General features: G+C 36.1%; 1 protein-coding gene across 6 annotated transcripts in view; it reads right to left on the bottom strand.

Moving 5' to 3' along the window:
- LOC117678686 (VPS10 domain-containing receptor SorCS1) overlaps positions 1 to 23,064 on the bottom strand; it is a 415,591-nt gene that overhangs the window by 54,810 nt on the left and 337,717 nt on the right. For all 6 annotated transcript variants that reach the window (XM_087872866.1, XM_087872863.1, XM_087872868.1 and 3 more), the window contains exons 10-15: positions 15,405 to 15,551; positions 9,586 to 9,688; positions 8,858 to 8,934; positions 4,661 to 4,752; positions 2,872 to 2,979; positions 537 to 654 (exon numbers count right to left, since the gene is read on the bottom strand). In XM_087872866.1, coding sequence (XP_087728992.1) covers positions 537 to 654; positions 2,872 to 2,979; positions 4,661 to 4,752; positions 8,858 to 8,934; positions 9,586 to 9,688; positions 15,405 to 15,551 — 645 coding nt within the window. The remainder of the gene's footprint in view (positions 1 to 536; positions 655 to 2,871; positions 2,980 to 4,660; positions 4,753 to 8,857; positions 8,935 to 9,585; positions 9,689 to 15,404; positions 15,552 to 23,064) is intronic.

The following is a 23,064-nucleotide window of genomic DNA, read 5'->3' on the forward strand; positions in this document are numbered from 1 at the left end:
GGAATGACTAGCACATATGTGCGAGGGAAACCTTTACCTTTACCTAGTGTAACAGTTGATTAGATTAAATTCTTTTGGAATTGAAGGTTATTTTGACTGGCAAGGATGGCAAGTGACACAGAGAAACTAGGACATTGGACACATTTTTTTAAAGTGAAGTATTCTAAGACTGTACATTTTAAAGAGAGGAAGATATTGTTTTCTATCCAGAAACTAAACTGAACACGGCAGAAAGAGCTTTTTTTGTCTGCCCTTGAGACCAGCCCTGTTTCTATTTCTGTACCTCCTTGTCTTTTAAAATAGGTGGGGAGAAATTCACATTCAGTTCAAAACAATGAAGTGTGAAGCCATTTTCTTCTCCAATTTGTTTCAAGTTTTACTTTTTACCATAAATGCTTACTAGTTGCAGTTAGAATGTATACCAAAGTGTTAAGAGGTAATGGATTCAATGATTTTGAAGCAATAAATTAGGTTGATCCCAACTTTTAATTAATTATTATATTAATTTTAATTCAATTCTAGGTCAGACTTTTTACCTGGCTGTGAAGCTGCCAAGGTCGGTAATCATCTTCCGCACACCGTCTATCAAAAATGGACTTGTAATCCACTTTTACCAACTGCCACTCAGAACGATGGCTGAAGTGTCCAAAAACGCTGAATAAAACATTGAATGATTATAATAGTAGGAGACAATTATTTTATATATAGATTATAGATCTGCAAAATGAAATGAATATAATTCTATACATATCGCCTTACAAGTTATGGCCCATAATAATAAAAAGGGGGCTTATCTGGCGTATACAGGATTGTGGCCTAAATCATAAACAAACTTCTAATCTCTCTTTAGTGATACATTCAAATTATAATAACAGCTTTCAAATGATATTGTAAATTACAGGTTTAATTATGAACATAGGTGGCTAGTATATAGAGAGTGGAATTTATGGGAAGGAAGGAAGAAAGGAAATCAAAATACAAATATTATTTATTTATTTTTTCATTTATTTATTTATAAATTGCTGATTCCCAGTATTATTGATGTAGTTCAGGGGTATCAAACTCAAGGCCCGCGGGCCAGATCCAGTTTGCAGGGTACTTAAATGTGGCCTGGGAATATCAAGGACCAGCTCTCAGTGCCTCTGCTGGCCAAACCGGGCTGCGGGAGGCCCACATGGAGCCCCCCCCAACATGGCCCATTTCCCCGGCCTCTGGCAGCACTCTGCTGACCAAGTAACAGGCTGTGCAGAGACTCAGTGAGACCCCTGCATGGCCCATTTTCGGCTGGCAGAGTGCTGCAGGAGGACTGGATTGGACTGAATTACAATTATGTGGCCTCAAGTAAGTGCCTGATCTGGATAGCAAACAAGTAACATCCTGTGTTAATATTACAGTTCAATGCCAGATTTTACATACTATAGGTCCATTTAATCTACAATCAACAATCTATAATTGATAGCCATTTCTACTTACTATTCTGGAAATTTACCTCTGCTGTTAGATCTTGTATTATCATGTTATTTATGCTATTGTATTTTTATTGTTAATTGAATAACAAAAATACAATAGTATAAATAGCTTGGCTGGAGTGCCTGGAAAAGCAATTTACTATTAAACAATGGGGTATAAATTTAGAAATAAAAAGTTTAGTGGAGTATGAAGAATAAGTAATAAATGTTTGCCAGTAATATCTGGTAGACGAGATAGGAATGTGGTTATAATAAAGAATTGTGGAAAGAAAGAAGGGGAAATATGCATCTTGAGCCTGTGTCAAATGGCTACCATGGCCACAGCCACACGCACCATGACCACATGGGCCCCCGGCCACCACCAACCCTGGCCCTCTGAGGTCAAACACAACTCTGATGTGGCCCTCAATGAAATCGAGTTTGACACCCCTGATGTATATGGTGATGTACACCCTGATGTACATTATTCTTTTGGAACTGGCTCCATGAGTTGAACAAATTAAAATTTCAGTAATGAAATATTAAATATATAGCAATAATCAATGCAGTGTAGCTTTTCTTTCAACATTACACATAAACACCCTCCCACACATACCCATGCAAACAGCTATTTATTAACAGGAATTAACAGATAAACATTCCGCTACTTAGTACTTGATGAAAAATTAAGCATAATGTTATGTACTGTAAATCAACCACAATCTAGTTTGGTGCTTCATCTCACCGATGCAAGTTGCTCTACTTCAATATGGTTAAAGTTCAAGACAGGAGAGAATTGCTGAAATAGGCTATTTTGTTTTACAGACTGGACTTATGTGCATGCACTCATCAATACACAGTAAAGCAGTGAAGTACATCTCATGTGCTTTACTGATTAGAAGAAAGGCACCCCTTTCCTCCTTTGGCTGTTTGTCCAAAACAAGATGTTTCTTGGAACCATGACACTGTTCATATCCAAAGGTGTCTTTTGCTTGAATCTCCACCAAAAAAATCCCTGCCATTTTGAGGATCTGCAAAAACCCACTAAATCAGGGGTAGGCCAATGTGGCCCTTTTACAACCTGTAGACTTCAACTCCCAGAATTCCTGAGACAGCTTGGCTGTCTCAGGAGTTCTGGGAGTTGAAGTCCACAGGTTGTAAAAGGGCCACATTGGCCCACCCCTGCACTAAATAGTCCACTAGAATTATATTGAAGTAATCAGTGAAATACTCCATATTCTATTTATATTATATTTTCTATATTTAATAATAATAGAATGGATCCTATTGGTGTTATTTCATGTGAGATATTACCTTTTTAATAATGCCAGGGGGACTGGAGAACCCAGAGCAGAATGAAACCCATGAAATGGCTGGTGTGAATATGTGTATTTATTTATAAAAATAAATAATGTCTACTCACGTCATTATTAAAGTCTCTTCTCCAGGTTCTCCCAAAACCCCATCAACAAACAGCGGAATGGAGGTGAAACTGTACTTGCTCCAAGATCTTCCCTCATCAAAACTTAACCTGGTGATAACAAGACAAAACAAAACAGTAATAGAAGAAACAAAAATAATCTCTTTCTATATTATAAATAGCTTTTCATAACAGATTACAGCAAACTGTAATGTTCCTAAAACATTACAGTAAAGAAAATAATAAAGAAAAGCTGTTTTAAGGACACACAATTTCCCAAAGAACTATAAATTTCTATGTGTTATTTTGTGCTAAGTTCACATATAAAATGGCATGTATTTTTGTTCAGAAAAAGAAAATGCAGATAACTGTCAAGTTCCAACAGTTTGTTTAGTGACCATTCGCAGTTACAACTGCACTGAAAAATGTGACAGACATATTTTACACCTGAGGACATGAATATCATGCTATAATTGTAGAATATGGAATTGTTAAGTACACTAGAAGTATAATACGAGATGTCAGAGTGATAGGAGAACGATTCTTTGCCAAGAATGTTTTTAATATAAAAATACATTTTTATGTACAGTACAATAGATTTAAACTAAGATAAAGAAACCCACTCCATACATATCTTTATAAATCATAACTGCTGTTAGGATATGGTGCATGCCTTGTCCAGGCAATATATAAGCTAACATGATGAATATGTATTCTATGACTTTAAGAAGTACTGCTGAGTCATTGTAATGCTGAGTCATTGTATCCTGATTGGATAAGCTCTGTAGTAACTGTATTTAAGGAGAGCTTGAATGTAGTCATTGTGGACATGCCACCATCGTGACCTGTTATCAGCGTGAACTTGCTACTATTTATTACCTACTGCTGTTTTGTATTTTCTACTTGATCTTTTACATGGTCTAATGTGGTCATGGTTTATTTATTCTTTTTTTAAGAACTATTTATATTGTTCCTGTTTGATCCTTTTACTACAAACTGGTAAGAAGAATTTTGTATCTCTGGACTGATTATGACTGGCTAAGACTTGGATTAATTAAAGACTATGAGATTGTTTTTCACTACAAAGTAAAAACTTTGATAAACCAATTTATATGTATTTTTTTCATTGTTGCTCTCAGCACCATTTCCATGTACTCTATGCTCTGCTGGTTGTTAACACAACAATATCCTTAACAGCTGCTAGAATAAAGGAAATAAATAAATGTTCAGAAATGTATGAATACTGAAAATAACTCAGAATTAGGACTAAAACTGCTCTCACACTTAGTAATTGTGGATACAACCACCCACTTGAGATTGTGTCACATTGGTTCCATGGCAAATTATAAATACTAGAACTCTGCATAGTTCACTAATGATTTCAAAGAGACGCTCTTGAAAGTACAGGAGACCAAACATAGCATCTCTTTAAAGAAGTTTTTTTAGACTCCCCCATGTTAGAAACACCTAGTATAGAAACAAAACAAGGTCAGTTGTATCTTTCTAAACTGCGGTTAAATTTTCTAACCTTCAGCTAGAACAAAACAATGCAACTTCTTAATACTAATGTAGATTATAATACTGTCCTGCAAGTGTTTTGTCTGTCAAAAATTGTATGTACAAAATGCAGATATAGTTTTATTGGGATGAAAAGAGGCAGCATGCTCATTTGTTTAATTGGCATATCCTGGCACTTAGTAAAAAAGTTTGGTCACAATCCAACTACTAATGGCATATAATACACACCGAAGGACTCTATGATGAATGGAATTAGAGAAGTCACATTAATTACCAGAGATGTCTGATAGGCAGAGATGTATGTTTCATAGCAACCAAAACTCCACCTTGGTCCAGATAAAGGACGCTGTGTTCATCTTCAAAGATCTAGTGAGACACATAAAAAGATACATGGAGTCCTTTGTATGTAGAACCAAGGGATGACAGGTTTCTTTTGTAATAAATAAGTATATAAACATTTAATCCTATTAATGCCCTCCCCCCAAATAAATTATATTCTTAGGAATGAGAATGATCAAGATTTTATTTCATTGTTTAGAAAAAAGAGGGAGGGAGGGAGGGAGGGAGGGAGGGAGGGAGGGAGGGAGGAAGGAAGGAAGGAAGGAAGGAAGGAAGGAAGGAAGGAAGGAAGGAAGGAAGGAAGGAAGGAAGGAAGGACCTTGGTCATTTGCAGAATGAATCTATATTCATCTATATAGCTGTATATATGGTAGGAGAATATCAGGTACTATGATGCCTGAATAGGATTAATAATAACAATTTATTCAAAAGAAAAGTTTACAGTTATTGAACAATGACACTAATCATTATTCTTTTTTTTTTTTACTAATTATTTAGTGGTGCCTTATCTGTAGCTTTCCAAGCCAAACACAAAAAGTAAATATAAATGCATACATTTTTCATGTTTTGCAGCATATAAACTTTTACTTATATGGAAAAAAAATTCTAAATTCCAACATTTGTATACTTTGCTAACTGTAGCTCTAATAAGTGTTCATTTGACTAGAAATGTGAGATATCAATCAAATAAATAAATCCTGCAGATTTAACAATCACAAAAATAGAATGGAAAGACAGTCCATTCCTCTTGGAAAACAAATAATTTCCTCTGAGAAGTGGTAATTCAGAGAATACATGGAGCCTGAACTAGATCCTCAAATGTCCACCTGGAAAGTCTTGCCCAAGAAGTGGAGGTTCTCATCATATTCCTAGAAATTTAATTTAATTTAATTTAATTTCCAATTTATATACCGCCCTTCTCCTTGAGGACTCAGGGCGGTGTACAGCCAAGATAAAAAACATAGAATACAAATGTTAAAACATTTAAAAATATATATAAATTTTGGCCCGAAGTTAAGAATCACAGACTAATTAAAAGAATTTAAAAATTTCTTCTTAAGCCAATGCGGCTTGCTGAAAAAGATGGGTTTTCAGGGAACGACGGAAGGCATTGAGGTCATGGATTCTTCTTATCTCCGGGGGCAATTGATTCCAGAGGGTAGGAGCCCCCACAGAGAAGGCCCTCCCCCTGGGGGCCACCAGCCTACATTGTTTGGCTGATGGCACCCTGAGGAGGCCCTCTCTGTGGGAGCGCACGGGTCGATGGGAGGTCGTCGGTAGCAGCAGGCGGTCTCGGCGATAGCTAGGCCCTATGCCATGAACCCGAAAGACAGTCTTGCTCTACATTTGGAAGCATAAAACCCATCTATTTCTAATTAATGTAGAGCAACCTACTCACAGTGACAAATGCCTTGTTTACTTTTAGATTAGATGATTGCAATCTATGTGGTGTTGAGTGTGCTTCACACCTCAATTAGTGAACAACATATTATCATGAATACTTTTCTCCAGACTAATCTAAAATTAAAGTGTGTTATCTACCATTTTTGGGGAACCAGTTCTTGCTGGTTTCAGTTTTAAAGCCCTAAAAACTTAAGAAACATTGCCTCTCCTGTACTTGCAAGATAGTCAGTTTGAAGACATGTTTTCTATTCCACCACCAAAACAAGTTTGGTAGGAATGTTGGATGTTCCTAAAATAAATCTTGTTAGATATCAATCCAATTTTGTGCAGGACCATATTTTTAAGATATACGACATACTTTAATTGGTACCATAAATACATTTGCATTTATATTTAGAGACCTATAGGCAGGACTCCCAATGTTTTATGTCTAAGAGATTCAATAAGTATTAACAAAGCACTTACACTTTGCTTTGTTAATTCTCTAAAGTATGTACTTGATTTCAGTTTATGATGTGGTAATTGCATATTAATTAAATGCCAAGTACTTGCTAAAATGTATTCAGTGATATGCAAGAGTCATGCATATTGTTGTCCATATTATCTGATTGCTAGAGCTCTTTAAATGCTTATATACTTAGTTAATGGATACGGAGTTAATTTGAGAAGTAGGAAAGCAAGGGGAAAACAAAACATTTTATTTAGTAATTCTCATTCTTAGTTTTGTGTAAGAGATTGTAGTTATATCCATGTCAGTGGATATAAATATAGGTCATTCTGAAAGTTAATCTACATGAAATACATGTAAACCTTTAAGACTTGAACCAAAGTAATGCTCTTATGTATTGATTTGATTGCTGTTTATTTCTTGTTCTTATCAATAAAAGGTTCACTAAAGATGAGAAGGCATTCCTGGCAGATTTGTTTTATGTCTAGTTGTATTTTGCTACTTATAGAGAATTAAAGTCAATAGCATAACATAGCTTTTCAAAAACTTATCCTCAGTTTGCAGAACATGTATATGGAACTTAGATTTTGAGACAATAATTAAAGTTATAAAAATTCACAGACTTTACTCCATTTAACTATATTTAACAATATCTAATGAGCAATTGAAATAAAGCATGCTGATGGGGAATTCTAACTGAATGCCTTTATCTAGACTCTGCAGACATATCTCCATTGTCTTTCTAACAGCCATCAGCTTTATTTCTCTTAATTCAGAGATGTTTCCCACTGGCCTGCCTTCATCTCTGCTTCGCTCATACATCTAACCTCCTAGCAATTACAGTCCCAGAATAGAGACGAGAACAAGTTTTCCTCAATTTCCCTTTCTTATTCCACATACATTTACTAGAAAGCCGCCTTCATCTCTTTGTTCATCAGATCAAAGAGATGAACATCCCTCTATCTGGGATCGCCTACATAACTCCTTCAGATCTACTTTCTATAATTATTTATCCTCTCAGCCTCAAGACCCAGGCTCAAGATTCCTGAAGCTGTAGAAATCTCCTTGGAGGTTTTCCTGGGTAAGGCACCAGTTTCACTCCTCCCACTTTTTAAGCAATATTACACAACTGTTTTCTGTAGCCAATGGAAAGGGATTTAGTTACGTACCCACCCACTCCCCATCCCCATTTTGCTGTCACCAGACATTTTTTTTAGCAGCAAGATAATCTCCTTCTTGTCAACTGAGATTTTGAGTTTTGGATGCCTGAGTGAAATATGGGAAGGAGAAAGCACATATCTGAGTGAATCAGGCTCACTTGTTCACTACAACATCTTTTTTCAAAGGTTTTGTAACCAGGGAATTAAGTTAGTATAACTTTATAAATGATAATGCACAGTACAAACACAGGTAAATGATGAACCACATTTTCCTCTTGTCATTAAACAATGAGATCAGGATTAAACAAAAGGGAAAAGAAAAACAATGAATTAAAATAACTACTGAGGTGCCATAGTACTGCTAAAGAATATTATGCAGGATGAAAATATGTGAGTCTTCCAATAACAGATAATATATATAATGGTGACTTTCATCACTGTACAAAAAAGGGACAGATGCCCTAAACTGGGATTGTGGTTTGGTCATCTTACATACAGGAAAAGTGATCATTTAAAATCTTACTTGTCAGACCCTTTTACACGGGTTCCCCTGGAAGGTAAAAAGTAATTAAGATAGGCTGCCACTAGTCAGACCGAATCCCAGGGCTCTTCCTTCAGCCTACCTCTTAAAGCATAAAAAGGCAGTTGTTTTGAAAACAATAGAGAAATTAATGAATTTTGTGCTAGCTCAAGAGGTAACTATGATGAGCTCTCTTTTAAAGCCAATAATTTAAGCAAAACATTAATTATATAAACAGGTCTATCAGAAAAGGGGAATACATGAAAACAATGGAAGGCAATGTTCAAGCACACAAAATTCCAAATAAATATAATCATCATAGATATATTGGTTATTTACTAACTTTTGGCCCAGAATCACACATGTTCAAAGTTCACTGCAGAGAGGATAGCTAGGGAGGAAATTATCTGCTCCCAGTCCACATTATCCTCAGTTTTATGAGGACTGGAATGGGGAGGATAACGGAAAATTAGCCTCTTTATGGAGATTAACAGTGGCTTTGCCCAATCAAGCAAAATGCTCCAATAAACTGCTCTTCAGAGATATTTCACACTACTCTCCTCCCCCAGTTGATCACTTATTGTTTTCATTGCTACTCACTTGTCTCCAAGTGTTTCCAGCATCAGACGAAACAAACATGCTGATATCATTTTCTGACAACTCTGATCCAATGTTACCTGTAAGGAAAGTACCCAACCTATAAAACTTAAATATAAAAGAAATGAAAGCTTTTAGTAATATATATTGTGTTGAACAGGGATGACTTAAGGATGCAATTTATTATAAAACAGAAAATGCAACGATGTTAATTTATCTTGTGTGGTGTATGTGTATATACATATATACACACACATATATGTGTTATATATGTGTGTGTGTGTGTGTGTGTATTTGTATATATGTATATATAATTATTATTTCATATATATTACTTAGTTAATCATGTTGCAATTCTTGCACCAACCTTACAAAATAAGGGTAAGACAAGTGTTGTCCTTTAGGTCATGGCAAGATTCAATTTCATAGCCAGCAGCCAGCAAGAAAGGGTATCACAAAACAAATATTTCCCACCTCTTTTGTTATGTTTTGTTAAGTCAATTTTGTTACCTTCCTTGTTTTGCTGACAGAAGATGAAACACAGTGATTTGACTCAGGCCAAACTTGAGAGTTCATGAAAAAAAATGAGATTTGAAATAGATCATCTTGGTTGCAACTATTACTTCGTGTCACCTTTGAACCACAAGTTGAAAATTTGAACTTTTATGTTCCACTTAAATAGCAATAAGAAATTGTAGACTTTTGTTATATAGCACTGGAACATTTCTTACCAGAGGCCACAATGATTCCTGGAGCTGTATCACGACTGGCAATATTACCAGAAGTGTAAGGATTCTCTGAAACCTTCAGGTGGAGATGAAGGGAGCAATATGGCTTGGAGGAAAACAAACAAGGAGATGCTCATCAGTACTGGAGACAGCATAGCATAGCATAGCATAGCATAGCATAGCATAGCATAGCATAGCATAGCATAGCATAGCATAGCATAGCATAGATCTTGAAGAAGTTATTGATACAGCTACAGTACTTTTTTTGTAATGCAAGTATTTTTATACAATTTCATTCATTCATTCTCAAGTGACAAAAAGACCTTGGGAAAGAATCCACAATCCATAATAATCCATAATATTAAAAAGCATGATCACCAAATGGTCACACAATAGGACCACTTTTCCTTCCTGTTCACACATATCTATGACCTTCCTTAGTCTATTTGGCTCCAACTTCTGAAGTGTAGTATAATGTGATACAGATGGATCAAAAGTAGCATTCCTGTTCAAACAGATTTCTCCAACTTTAGGTTTAGTTAAAATCAGGAAATCACAATTCTTTATCATATTACTGCTTTAAGGATTTATCTACTGTGTGCATGAGAAGGAATTTGAAAAGAAGCATACTTGTGCCAACTAGTTGTTGGCAGAAAAAGATTGTTTAGTTTATCAGAATGACTCTCCTTTCCAATAATTTTATCTTCACATAAACCACATATGATACTTGAGATCGAGGTTTGAAGAAAATGCAAAGTTTTTAATGGGATTTTAAAAAAAATCAGGTGAAGAAGCCTAAATAAGGAGCCTCCAGCAGAGAGAATGGAATTGAACATGAAAGTGAAGAGATGATTTAGGATAAAACTGAAGTGATGAAATGCTGGTAGGAGTTTTTAGATATCTCTATTTGGATGACAGTAATATGTCAAGACCAGAATTCAGATGAATGTTCTAAATGTTAATGTTCAAGAAAATGAATGATAAAAAGGAAGTCACAAATGCTGTGAAAATGTTAAAAATGGTAAGGCTGTTGTAAGTACAGAAACATTACAGTATGGATGTGCTGCAAATACAGAAATATTACAATATGTGGTTTTTTTGTAGAATGGTTATGTGGCTTGTTTAATGTGATGAAGACTGCATCTATGCCTAATGCTTGGAGTGCTACTCTATTTTTCTCCCCTATAGATATGTGAGGTAGTTTAGAGCAAAATTTGGGAAGTGCAGTAAAGCTTTATGTGAAGCAGACGATGAGCAGGCCAGATCTTTCTTCTTTAGAAAGATATTAAGTAATGTATGACTGTGTGAGATAAAGCTTATTGTGCACATGTTGGTTATGATAAGTAAAGAGGCTTGAATTAGAAAATGTTTTCTATGAGCACGGAGTTGAAAATTCCAGAATGCAATTGGAATAGTATAAGATGAAAGTAAAACCCAAATTAGAATGCAATGCATAATAAATAATTCAATTTAGAGCTAGGATTATGGCAAATTCCACTGATTGTCAAATGAATAAGGAGTGTGTAGGTGTCATTACACATAATTGGTCAGGAAATGAATGTGCATGAAGATTTGGATGGAGGTGATACCATGTTATTGGCTGAGAAGCTGATCATTTTCACTGAATGTCAGACTATATAATGGAGTGAGGAATATGGACCTGAAAATTAATAAATTTAAAAACAAGAGATAGCTGTATTTCAGCTTAAAAGAGTAAACTGCACTTTATATCTAAATGGTGGAAAATTAGAGAAAATAGATTAATGTCATGTATTTTCATAACGTATTAACTAAAGATAGTGAAATTGAGAAATGTTAATATGTGCAATTTGGAAATACAAAGGTACTACCATAGATAATGTATGGTGTGTTGCAAGGAATGAGTGTTAGTTGAAAGAAGCAAAGAGCAATTGGAACAGAGTAAATAATAAGTGAAATAAAACAAAGAGACACAGGTGAATATGCTGAATGAATGTCAGCTGAATAAAAAAGTGAATGGCCAATATTAGCACATTAAATAATTTAGTCATATGGAGAGATTTCATGAGGACTGAATAGCAAAAGAAATATATGAAGATGAATGGGTTAAGAGGAAGGGGAAAAGTGAGAAAATGTTGTACTTGTAGGAATGAGTCCATCCAAAGTAAAGATTATAATAAAAGATAATGTATAAACTCAGTAGAAATAAAGTTAGGTTGCAAAGGTAGAACAATTGGGAGATATTATTTCTGTAAATTAGTTTTGGCTAATTTCTTGCATTTTCTTATGTCATGGATTTTATTAGTTTGGCCTACTATTTCTCATTACCTTTCTTCATCTTTCATAATATTGCTTTCCCCAAGATAAATATTATAATAGGTATGCATATATGAATGTAGATTGAAAGCCAGTGTGCTTTATGGCTGAGATTTGGGATTTAGACCTTAACTTTCCAATTTATTCAAACACCATAATTTCATTTCTCAGAGGTTGTTTTGGTTTTATTAAGTGATGGCAACAAGACAAAATTTACAGTCCATGCCTCCGAAAAGCATTGAAATAAGATCCAGAGAGGGGAAAGGCTGATGAAGAAAATCCAAAGAATGTGTGTGTATGTGTGTTGCTTATTTTTGGGAAGCTGATTCCTTTTTGCTCAATTTGATTGATGTATTTACACAAATTGTGTCAAAGGTGACTCTGGAAGTTGTACAAAGATTGAAAGCAAAAAATTAAAAATAAACAACTTTGTTCATAAAACCAAATACATAAATCGTATTATTACACATGGCTGAGATTAAAACAAAACAAAACCTATTCCCTTCCAAATCACAAAGACAAAGGGGTTCAATTAACCTCCTGGCCCAAATGCCTGCAGGAACATTCAGTTCTTTAATGATTTTCAAAAAGCTAACAATGCCAGACTCATCCAGATCTCCAGGGGGATGCTGTTCTAGAGGGCAGGCACAGCAACAGGAAAGGCCATTAATTAGATCAAAGGTATTCCATTCAATTCCAGAACTGGAATTAAATTAAATAAACACACTTTAATATTCACAGAAATCACAGCTATTTTTTCAGGAATCTTATTTTGTTACTCCTGCCAAAATCAGGCAATGTTGAATATGTTTATATTATTACATTAAGTATATACATCAGATAAATACATGGTTATTCTTTATATGAAGAATATAAAGAATTCTTTATATTCTTTATGTTCTTCTTTATATTCTTTATTATTTTATTCTTTATATGTGGATGTTGGCTGCAACTACTCAAGTTAAACTAAGGCATTAGCTATCCAATCGAAGGTAAACTCCTGGGAATTACATAATTGTCCATGTTCTCCAACATTTACAGTATATATCAGAAAAACATTTTCTCCATTATTTTATTCATTTTATTTTTATAAATTGACCACACAGGTAGTGTATGAATTATCTTTCTCTATCTTCTGCACATACATATCCTATGGCTTTAAAAGAGGTGGACTGCAACAATAAAAAGAAGGCAAAGGGACTATCCATTCTTCAGTAAGTATTTTTATGGCTCACAAGATTTCAGACAAACCTTTCTAGAGAAGAGGGAATGGTATCAGAATTTGGGAGCCAGCCAGGAAAAAGGAGGAAGTTGAGAATGACTTTTTCCAAGGTTGACATATCTCTTCCAAGTTCATCCTCACTAATATACTATCTCACATTAGACCATTTGTTCAGGACCCATATTGTTGTGACCTCTTTAAAGGGAAGGGTCAAGGTACATCTGTCACTCTTTCCAAGGGAAAAATTGCCTGAACACATTACCTAAGAGAAGTGCTGTGATCAGGTCCATTTACCATTCATTTGACAGGAGAGAGTTAGAAAACTGACAACAAAGCAATGTTTATTTGTATGTCTTTGAGAGAGGAAAGAATAAAATGGATCTTCATTAGAGTGTATCTAAGTGAATAGTTTGTCATGGAAATTAAAAGATGGTCTTCCCATTGTTTGATTCCTTTTTAGAAGGGATCCTACCCATGATATTGAAAGAAATTCAAACAGTGTGACTGGCAGCCAACATTTTTGTTACAATATATGAATATAAAAATTATATGTTAGGCAAGCAAACTACTTTTCTTAAATACACTTTTCAAGTCAAAAATAAACTACCAGCTATACGTTAATGTTAATTTGGGCATTAAAAAGGTAATAAACCACTGGGCATCAAGGATAGTTAGAAGAAAGCAACATCTTAACAGAAATGTTATTATACTCCTTGTTTAACTCAAGAATGCTATTATATTCACCACTATTACTTTACTAACTGTATATTAACATGCATATGTCATAACAATTTCGAAGACCTGCTATATTTCGAAGACCTGCATAAGACCATAAAGCACCTCTTCCATCCTTTTTGGGTTTATCTTATTGCTTCTGGTACAAAAATAAAACAAATTCTGCTTCAGTATAATTGGAGGCTGTGCTCTCTCTCTAAATAAAATAGCAACTATTTTTTTAAAAGAAACAAATTATAATCCAGATAACAAACTCCATGCAAGTAGTCCTTGACCTATGACCATAATTGAGTCCAAAATTTCTGATTTGAAATGAAACATTTGTTAAGTGAATTTTGCCCCATTTTATGACCTTTCTTGCCATAGTTAAGTGAATGCCGTTATTAAGTTAGTACTATGATTGTGATTAGACTTCCCCATTGTTAAGTCAATCTGGTTTCTCCATTCACTTTGCTTGTAAGAAAGCCACAAAAGGTGATCACTGCAACTGTCATAAATTGCAAAGCATCCTACTTTTGATCACATGACCATGACAATATTGCAATGGTAGTAAGAACAGTCATAAGTCATTTTTTTTCAGTGCCATTATAACTTTGAATGGTTACTAAATGAACTGTTGTAAGTCAGGACTACCTGTATAACAATAAAAGACCCTTAAAAACCCCAAGCACAATTCTGTCCTAAAGCCTGAGAAAGCAGCTAAATTTTCAATTACTTTCTGAATGTCATTGAGATGGGATCCAAATGGATTTCTGCAGGGATGCTGTTCCAGACAGCAGGAATTGTAACAGAGAAAGCATATTTCCCGGATTCCAACAAATAATACTATTTTATGAAGGGGACAATTTATCCCGATAATGCTATCTGCACTCGGTTCCATGGTTAACCATAAAAAATTAATATAGCAAGCCTATTTGTTTAGACAAATGGCTTGTTTCTTGCACCCTTATTGCCCTGACTCATACTGGCTAGTCTGTGTTGTCAAAAGAGCTGAGGTGGCACAGTGCTTAGAGTGCAGTACTGCAGCTACTTCAGCTGACTGCTAGTTCAGCAGATCAGCGGATCAAATCTCATCGGCTCAAGGTTGACTCAGCCTTCTATCCTTCCAAGGTGGGTAAAATGAGGACCCAGATTGTTGGGGGCAATATGCTATTTAGTATACTGTCTTTGGTGTAAGCTGCCCAGAGTCCTCGGAGAGTGGGCGGCATAGAAATATGACTAATAAAAGATTCAGTTGGACAAAAGTGTTCAAGAACAGACATTTCTTTTCTAGTGAAAAGAAAAATAACTTCATTTCCATCTATAATATAAATAATAAGAAGAGAGTTTTCCCTTTCCTCATGCCTAAATCATCACTTACTATGGTAGGAGGCAATGATCTAGTTTCCTTTTCAATGTTCAAGAATAGTGAAAAGAAAAATAAACTCATTTCCAACTCAAAAATTTTAAAAAGTTGCCTGAAAAAAAAAAAAGCCCTCTATGAAAAAATTGTGGGGAAAGAGGCTATGTCACTGAATAATAATAAGAAGAGGGTTTTTTCCCTCCCTCATGCCCATAAACCTTCACTTACTAGGAGGCAATGAACTGGGTTCCCTCTCAGATCTGTGTCCGGGGCCTGCAGCAAATGCCAGTCTCTGCCTTTGTTGTAGGTGATGGAAGTTTTTACTTGGTTGTCAATCTTCTTGTTAGCCAAGAACATTCCCTTTATCCCTGCTACCTAGGAGAAATTGACATGGCTGAAAAACAAGATAAATTTGACACAAATTGTGTGTGCATTTGGTACCTGTCAAATCTAGCTTTAGAAATAGCATACAGAATGAATATGTAGCAGGCTCCGAGGTGAAAATTGCATCAAAAGATTTCTTACTTACCAGAGGTTGGGGTAAAAAAAATAAGATGGAAACTACTGCGGATTCAGACAGGTTAGAAGAAGACGTTGCAGGGTTGAACATAAAAAACAAAATGTAGATTTTGATGAGATGACTGGGACAAAAGCAGTCACAATCATCGGAGTTTTATTTAAGCTTGTAGATGGTAAAAAAAAAGTGTGTGTGTCATTGAATATAAATTCTACACCTTCATATAAATCATGCTCACTTGTGTTTGGGTAGACAGGGTTATCTGTGGGTGCATCTCTGTGTGTGTGTGTGTGTGTGTATTTCTATGTGTGCATTTAGGAACTCTTTGGGAGAAGGGAAAGCATCAGCTCCTTTGAAGGAGACAATATTGTGCACTTCCCTGAGAAGCCATTTCTTGATCTGACTTTATTATACAACACCAATTCCAATCTTATATAAAAGTTTGGAAGGTATAATTACAATAGTTGCAGAGTAGACCATACATATCTTGTTCTTTTTCAGTTGTGGCTTAGGCCTGGCAATGGGCGGAAACCAGATTGTTATTTTGATAGATCACTTTTTTCAGACCCATGAGGTAGAGAGATCAGCTCTCTTGATCCTATTAGACCTCTCAGAGGTGTTTGATACTATTAGTGGCATTGTTCTGGGCCACTTGGAGGGTTGCAAGTAGAGATGGCACTATTTTGCAATGACTTTACTCCATTATGAATGGATGGGTATGGATTATGAATTGGGGTTGCTGACTAGGAGTCAATCCTAGTGGAAACACTGGCTTCATATCTGTTATTTTAGCTTCAAATACAATTCAAAGTGCAAATTAAACCTAAACAGTTTTATATGATTTATATGGTTGTCCAGTTCAACTAATTGTAGCTGTTTATGAAATAGGGAGCCCTGGAAACAAAAACTCATAACTCATCATCTTGAGATTGGATTACTGCAATATTATTCTGTTTCTTTTGAAAATGAACTGGAAACTGAAGTTGATACAATTTATTTGCTTGAACGTGATAGTTCCTATATGCTTTCAGTCATATATTATGAGTTCTGGAGATGCTACATTGGTTTCAAATACAATTTAAAGTGCAAATTCAATCTAAACACTTTTATATGGTTCCTGGTTACTTTTATGATCACTTCCTTTTGGCCAATTTGCCTGACTTAGGTCCCAACACTTAACCCAAAAGGCAAGGGAAAAATGTCTTTCCTGTGTCTACCCCATTCCTATTGAATTGTCTCTCCCCTTTAGTCAAGGCTGCCCTAATTTGTTACTTTTCAAAAGGCAGTGAAGGCAATATTGTTTCAACATTTAAACTGCTTGCTTGCTCAATTTGTAAATTCAAATGTAATAAACCTTTATATTTTGCTTTTTTCTCATTTTGTTGTTAATTTACTTTTAACCAGTTTTTATAGACTTGTTTATATGGTTTGTTGGTGCATATTGTTTGTTTTATTGTAAAATAATTTTTAGCAAATTGAAAGACCCAGTAGGGGGAAAAACCCAGTAGAATCTTTCTGCATAGCATTATTTATTATTTTGCTCAATAGGTTCTGCTAATTCTTTCTTCCTAAATTTGTCTGATTCTTCCTTAAAACAACTGTATATAAGGAAACAAAAAATAGCCAGGGACACTCTTTCCTCTTATTATACCTTGTTTTATCATGAATTGTCAAACTGTAATCGAGTCTTATACAGTAATTCCAAATAACGCAATGGAAAGAGAAGCAAATTACACATTTTTTCCCTTCAGAAATGATACCAAACGATTGATGATAATCTTTCACAATCTGATATTTTCCTGTTATGTTGGATTAATATTTCCATAATTACAAAAGAAGCCCAAAAGAGAAATAGTCCACAAATTTTTGGAACAATTCATTTCACTGAGAATAAAAGTGGAACGGATAAGGGAGAAGAAATGAAAAATAACTTTCATTCATCAGAAAAGCTTGACTTTGTCTTTGTGCTAAAAATCAATATTCCAATATCTCTAGTTTCCCTTAAGATCAAATAAATCTTTTGGTTTTTTGCCCAATATTTACAGCAGCATGAGATTCTGCCTTTGGGTAAATTGCTGCTTCTACGAGAGAGTAAGTGGGGTGGGAGAGACTCCTTCTGTCTTTCAGCAGGGAATTTCTAGTTACTACATCCTATACTGCTTCCTTGGCATGGCCAACAACACTTAAAGATATTTTATCTTCATAGCCATTGTTGTTTAATTATTATTCAACAGCTAGGTATTGTAGTTCTAGAAAATATTACCAGTGTTTAAAGTTAGATTGTTAAAGTCTAGCTTTAGGAAGGTGAAAGGAAATAGAAAATGAGGACATCTAGAAAGCAGAAGAATACAAAGGTTTCTGCTTTATGGGATACCAAGCAGTTTTAATTAGCATTTGGCACCATGTTATTATTTTTTAGGGTTGCAGGCAGGTGATAAAAGCATACACATACTTTTCTATGTTAAAAGTAATGAAATTTGTACATTTAAACTTGCATCTTTATTTCAGATAATAAAGAAGTTATTTCACATTTGCTGAAATATAGTATAATATGCATGTTTACTGTATGCTTCTCCCATAAAATTCCGTGGTTTTGTATCTGCATGTACATAGTAAACAAGAAAAAAATAATTATGTGGGTATAAACAAAAGAGGACTGCAGTAATATCTAAATAAGCAATGCAAGGAATCAAGAACCTGAGTTGCAGAAAAAAAGCGATATACAATATACTGTATATATATATATATATATAAAAATTATAGAAATCAAGAGAATATTGTTCACAAAGATGGATCACTGATCCATACAAAAGTACAATGATCAATGTAGAACTGTAACTTTTAGCAAATAAAGTTAAATGTGCCTCAGAAAGTATTGTCAATAACAATGCTAATTGAGTAGACAAAATACAAGCAGAACTGCTTAAAATCTTGCAAGTTGATGTTCTTAAAATACCGTTTGCAGTTTGTAGGCAAATATGAAAAACACAGCAGTAGCTGCAGGACTGAAAAAGGTCAATCTATATTCCAATCTAAAAAAAAAATAGTAGTGGTAAAGACTAATCCAACCACCAAATACTTGCCCAAAGTTCTCATCCTTGTAAAATAATGCTCAAAATGTTGCAACCCGGACTTCAGCAGCATATGGAATAAGAACTATCAAAGCTGCAACCTGGTTTCAGAAGCAGAGGCATCCAGGATTACATTTCAACTACCTTATGGATAATGGAAAAGCCAAGAGAGTTTTTGCCTTAAGGCAAATATTAAGTTTTCTGACTGCATGAACAAATTGTGAACAGCCTTTAAAAATTTCGGTGTGCTGAACTACCTGAATTGCAAATTGAAGAAACTCTATGTTGATCAAGAAGTAACAGTTAGAATGGAATGGAATATAGGAGAGCTAACTGGCTCAAAGAGGAAATAGGGATGTGGTGGACAGAATTAAATACTGTCACATATTCTATTTAATTTTATTTCAGAACATATCATAAAAATATTGAAGTAAAAGACATATGATATGTAAAAAATACAACAACCTGAGATATTCTGATGATATCCTTAAGTGGGGAAGACTTAAATAATCTCGTGTTGAAGCTAAAGGAAAAAACTATAAAACCACAAATAGGTGAAGAAACAGTAAAAGTAATAACAAACATTCTTTCTTTGGTTCCAAAATCTGGAGAGATAGTGACTGAACATGAATTAAGGAAACTTGTGACAAATCTAAGCAAAATAATAACATTGCCAAGAAAGAGACAGATTATTAATGGAAGGGTATTCTTGGTCATCAAATGGCTCTAAAATTTGCATCATTTAAAGAATTGAATGAAGAAAATCAGTGCCTCTGAATTGTCATGCTGGATAAAATTGTTGTGAGTACCTTGATTAGTAAGACAAACATGCAATTCAATAACAGATTTAAAAAAACAAGCCGAGAGAAAGTCAGCGCTTGGTTCCTTTTCGCAAGAGGTGAGGAGTCCCTGTGGCTTTGCAGCAAAGGGGGATATGGCAGAAGGGACAGCCTTGGAAGAGCAGGAGTGTGGTGGAGATGTGGAGGGCTGGAGGGAAAGACGATGGACTGAGGAGGATGAAGGGGATTGGGGGTATCCTGCCTCATCCGGTCCCAGCACCATGGATATGCTGGGGAAACCACGGCCCGGCCGCCCAAGGAGGTGGATTGCTCTCGACCTGTGGGCCCCGTACGCAGAAGGATGTTGAACAGTATGTAAAGAGCTGTCAGGTGTGTGCCATCTCAAAACCAAAGGTTGGCAAGCCGCTCGGTCTCCTACAATCGGTAGCATGTCCTAATAGACCGTGGGACGAAATAGGAATGGATTTTATTGTAGATCTACCTGATAGCAAAGGCCATACGGTCATCTGGACGATAATTGACCTGTTCTCTAAACAGGCCCATTTTGTTCCGTGTAAGGGATTACCATCAGCCAGAAAACTAGCGCAATTGTTCATACGTCATGTATATCGGCTGCATGGAGTTCCCAAAAGGATTATCTCCGATAGAGGAGTACAATTCACAGCGCGATTTTGGCGTGAATTCCTCACACTGATAGGATCGTCTCAAGGGTTGAGCTCGGCCTATCACCCCAGTACTAATGGGGCTGCGGAAAGGGCTAATGCGATGATAGAAAGGTATCTTCGTTGTTATGTTTCCTATCAGCAATCTGATTGGTCAGAGCTCATACCATTTGCGGAAGTAGCATACAACAACGCGGTACACCGAAGCATTGGAATTACACCGTTTCAGGCGGTGTACGGCCGGGATATTGCTGCGATACCAGAACTTGGGGTACAAGACCACGCACAGGTTACCCCGAAGGAGTGGGGGGCTCGGATTGGGCGTCTATGGCCAGTAGTTAAACAGTCGTTGCAGAAAGCTGCGAAAGAATACAAACTATATGCCGACAGAAAGCGGGCAGATCATAAACCTTTTCGGGTGGGGGAGCAGGTGTATGTATCTACTAAGTATATCAAATTGAGAGTGCCTAGTAAGAAATTAGGTCCCAAATACATCGGGCCATTCCCTATCACCAAGGTCATAAATCCGGTAACAGTGGAATTAAGGTTGCCTCCATTGTTAGGTAAGATATACCCGGTGTTCCATAGCAGTCTGCTGAAACCGGCGAATGAGATACGTGAACCCCTAGAACGCCCAGGGCCATCAAGTGATAACCAATATGAAATCGTAAACATTCTGGATTCCAAGATACAGAGGGGAAGGCTAAAATATTTAGTCCAGTGGAAAGGCTATCCGTTGGAGGAGGCATCCTGGGTTCCGGCGGAGAATATACAGGCAGAACGATTACGGAAAAAGTATCACAGAAAACATCCCCTCAAGCCGGGTAACGTTAGAAAGTAATTGTGTCAGATTACCGCTAACCTTTCCCTTTCTCTTTACAGGAGGACTCCTGGTAGAGGGAGCCGCCTGTCGAGCCGTTCCCCGCTCGCCACCATGGGGAATCAAGCAGAACTCACCAGATGGGCCATCGCGTTCTGGAAACCATGATTGTGGGCTGCGAGAGGGAGGGGGCGTGAATAATGTATACACGGTGGAGGGGGTGTTAGGTTTCAGTAGGCGGGCGGTCACCTCGCGGCCGGGATAGGGCCCTTTAAGACGTCTGGATGATGAGACGGGCTGCAGGGAGTGGCTGTGGGGATTGGATAATTGTACGGCGCGCATATTTAAACAGAGCTGTTTCCTGGAAGCTCTAACGCCGACTTTGTGTTATCAATCATTGAACTCAGCTTTGAGCCCTGTGAACCTGGCGAAGAATAAACCAGACACCTGTTTAAAGCAGATTTCGTGCAGCGTGGTTTGTGAGTGCCCAGGATTCGTAGCAGGGTCTGAGACCTAGATACCATTACTGATGATATGGTATGATATCATGATATCATGAGCATGAAAATAACTCATTTACCAAAAGACAGTTCTGGAGTACGATTGTACATCACATCACAAAGAATTGGAAGTGACTAAATGATTGAGCAATAATTATGATTAAACATTATGACTGAAGAACAGGTTCATGAGTATCTTCAATACAGCCCATACACATTTTAGTGCAAAAAATAAAATCACTCCAATGTTATACTGTATATAAAAATGTATTTTTGTTTTTTGTTTTTTAAAAAAACTTTCCTTGTTAATAGTTAGTGGCATAGACTACCTCAAAATGTTTTAAATTCTTCACATATGACTGATATCTAAAGTGAGTATATGGAAGGCAGAGTCATGTACAATGGCACTACTTCCTACATCTTTGCAAATCCAAGAATATTTTTCCTTAAGATCTTCTGGATAAAAACAAGAACTTGACTGAGGGCAAGGGGAGAGTACAAGGAACACAAACGTGTAGAGAGCAATGCCAGTATACCCAGCCCCATCTGTAACAAACATCCTTACACACTTGTCTGGTATGTCTCCAAATAGCTCTTTCAAGTATGTGTATGATTAAAAAGCAGTTTCCGTACCCAAATGTGCCTCTTCGTGAAAATGACAGAATGAATTGAATGGAATGACTTGTTATAAATCATAATATTCATTCAAATATTCAACAGAAAGTCAAAGAGAACAAAATGTAAAGAATAAAATAAATAAACTCACTCATATAGGCTTTTATAACTCTTAAACATATATTTATTTCCTATCTCTCCCGACTTTATCAACTGATTTTTTTTCTTCTCTCACCTGTTCTTTCTCTTCATTTATTCTTAAACACTCATCATTCATAGCAATCCTAGCAATTGGCCAGAGCAATCAGAGTGAAGGAAATGGTTTCTGCCAAGTTCAATGTCAGCCAATATTCCTTCTATGTAGGCAATCAACAGATGCGACATGACTAGTCTGATCACATCAATTTCAATCCAGACTGCTATGAATGTCAGCTTAATAAAACAGAGGCTTTCTTTCGATCTTTCCTTTTCTTCTCCCTCCCTCTCCCTCTGAGCTATAGGACATCTTTACATAATGCAGCAAAACCACTCCTTAATCTGATGGTAATAGAAGACAACAGCTTTTCAACAACTTGCCAAAGCGCATGGCGGAATAATATATTGTTGTGAAAGAAATTTTCTTCACTGTAGTCAAGAAATGCCCTGCTTATTCACCCACACTCGTCTGCTTTTAAACACTGACCTTTAAGGCTTTCTCCAGGTTTACTGAGCGTGCTTACTATTTATAGATGCTCAAAATAGGATGTTAAGACAATCAGTCCACCAAAATCTCTTTAATGTTCACAAAAGTATGGAAGAGAGAGATGGACCCTATCCTCTCAAATACTACGTAGGTTGGTGGGGAAAATACAATTATAGTCTTTATTGTGTATTTAAGTGAACCCAGGTATGGCTTTTCTTCAA

The sequence above is a fragment of the Pantherophis guttatus genome, chromosome 6 (assembly GCF_059756535.1).
Source record: "Pantherophis guttatus breed Tessera chromosome 6, ASM5975653v1, whole genome shotgun sequence".
Taxonomy (NCBI): domain Eukaryota; kingdom Metazoa; phylum Chordata; class Lepidosauria; order Squamata; family Colubridae; genus Pantherophis; species Pantherophis guttatus.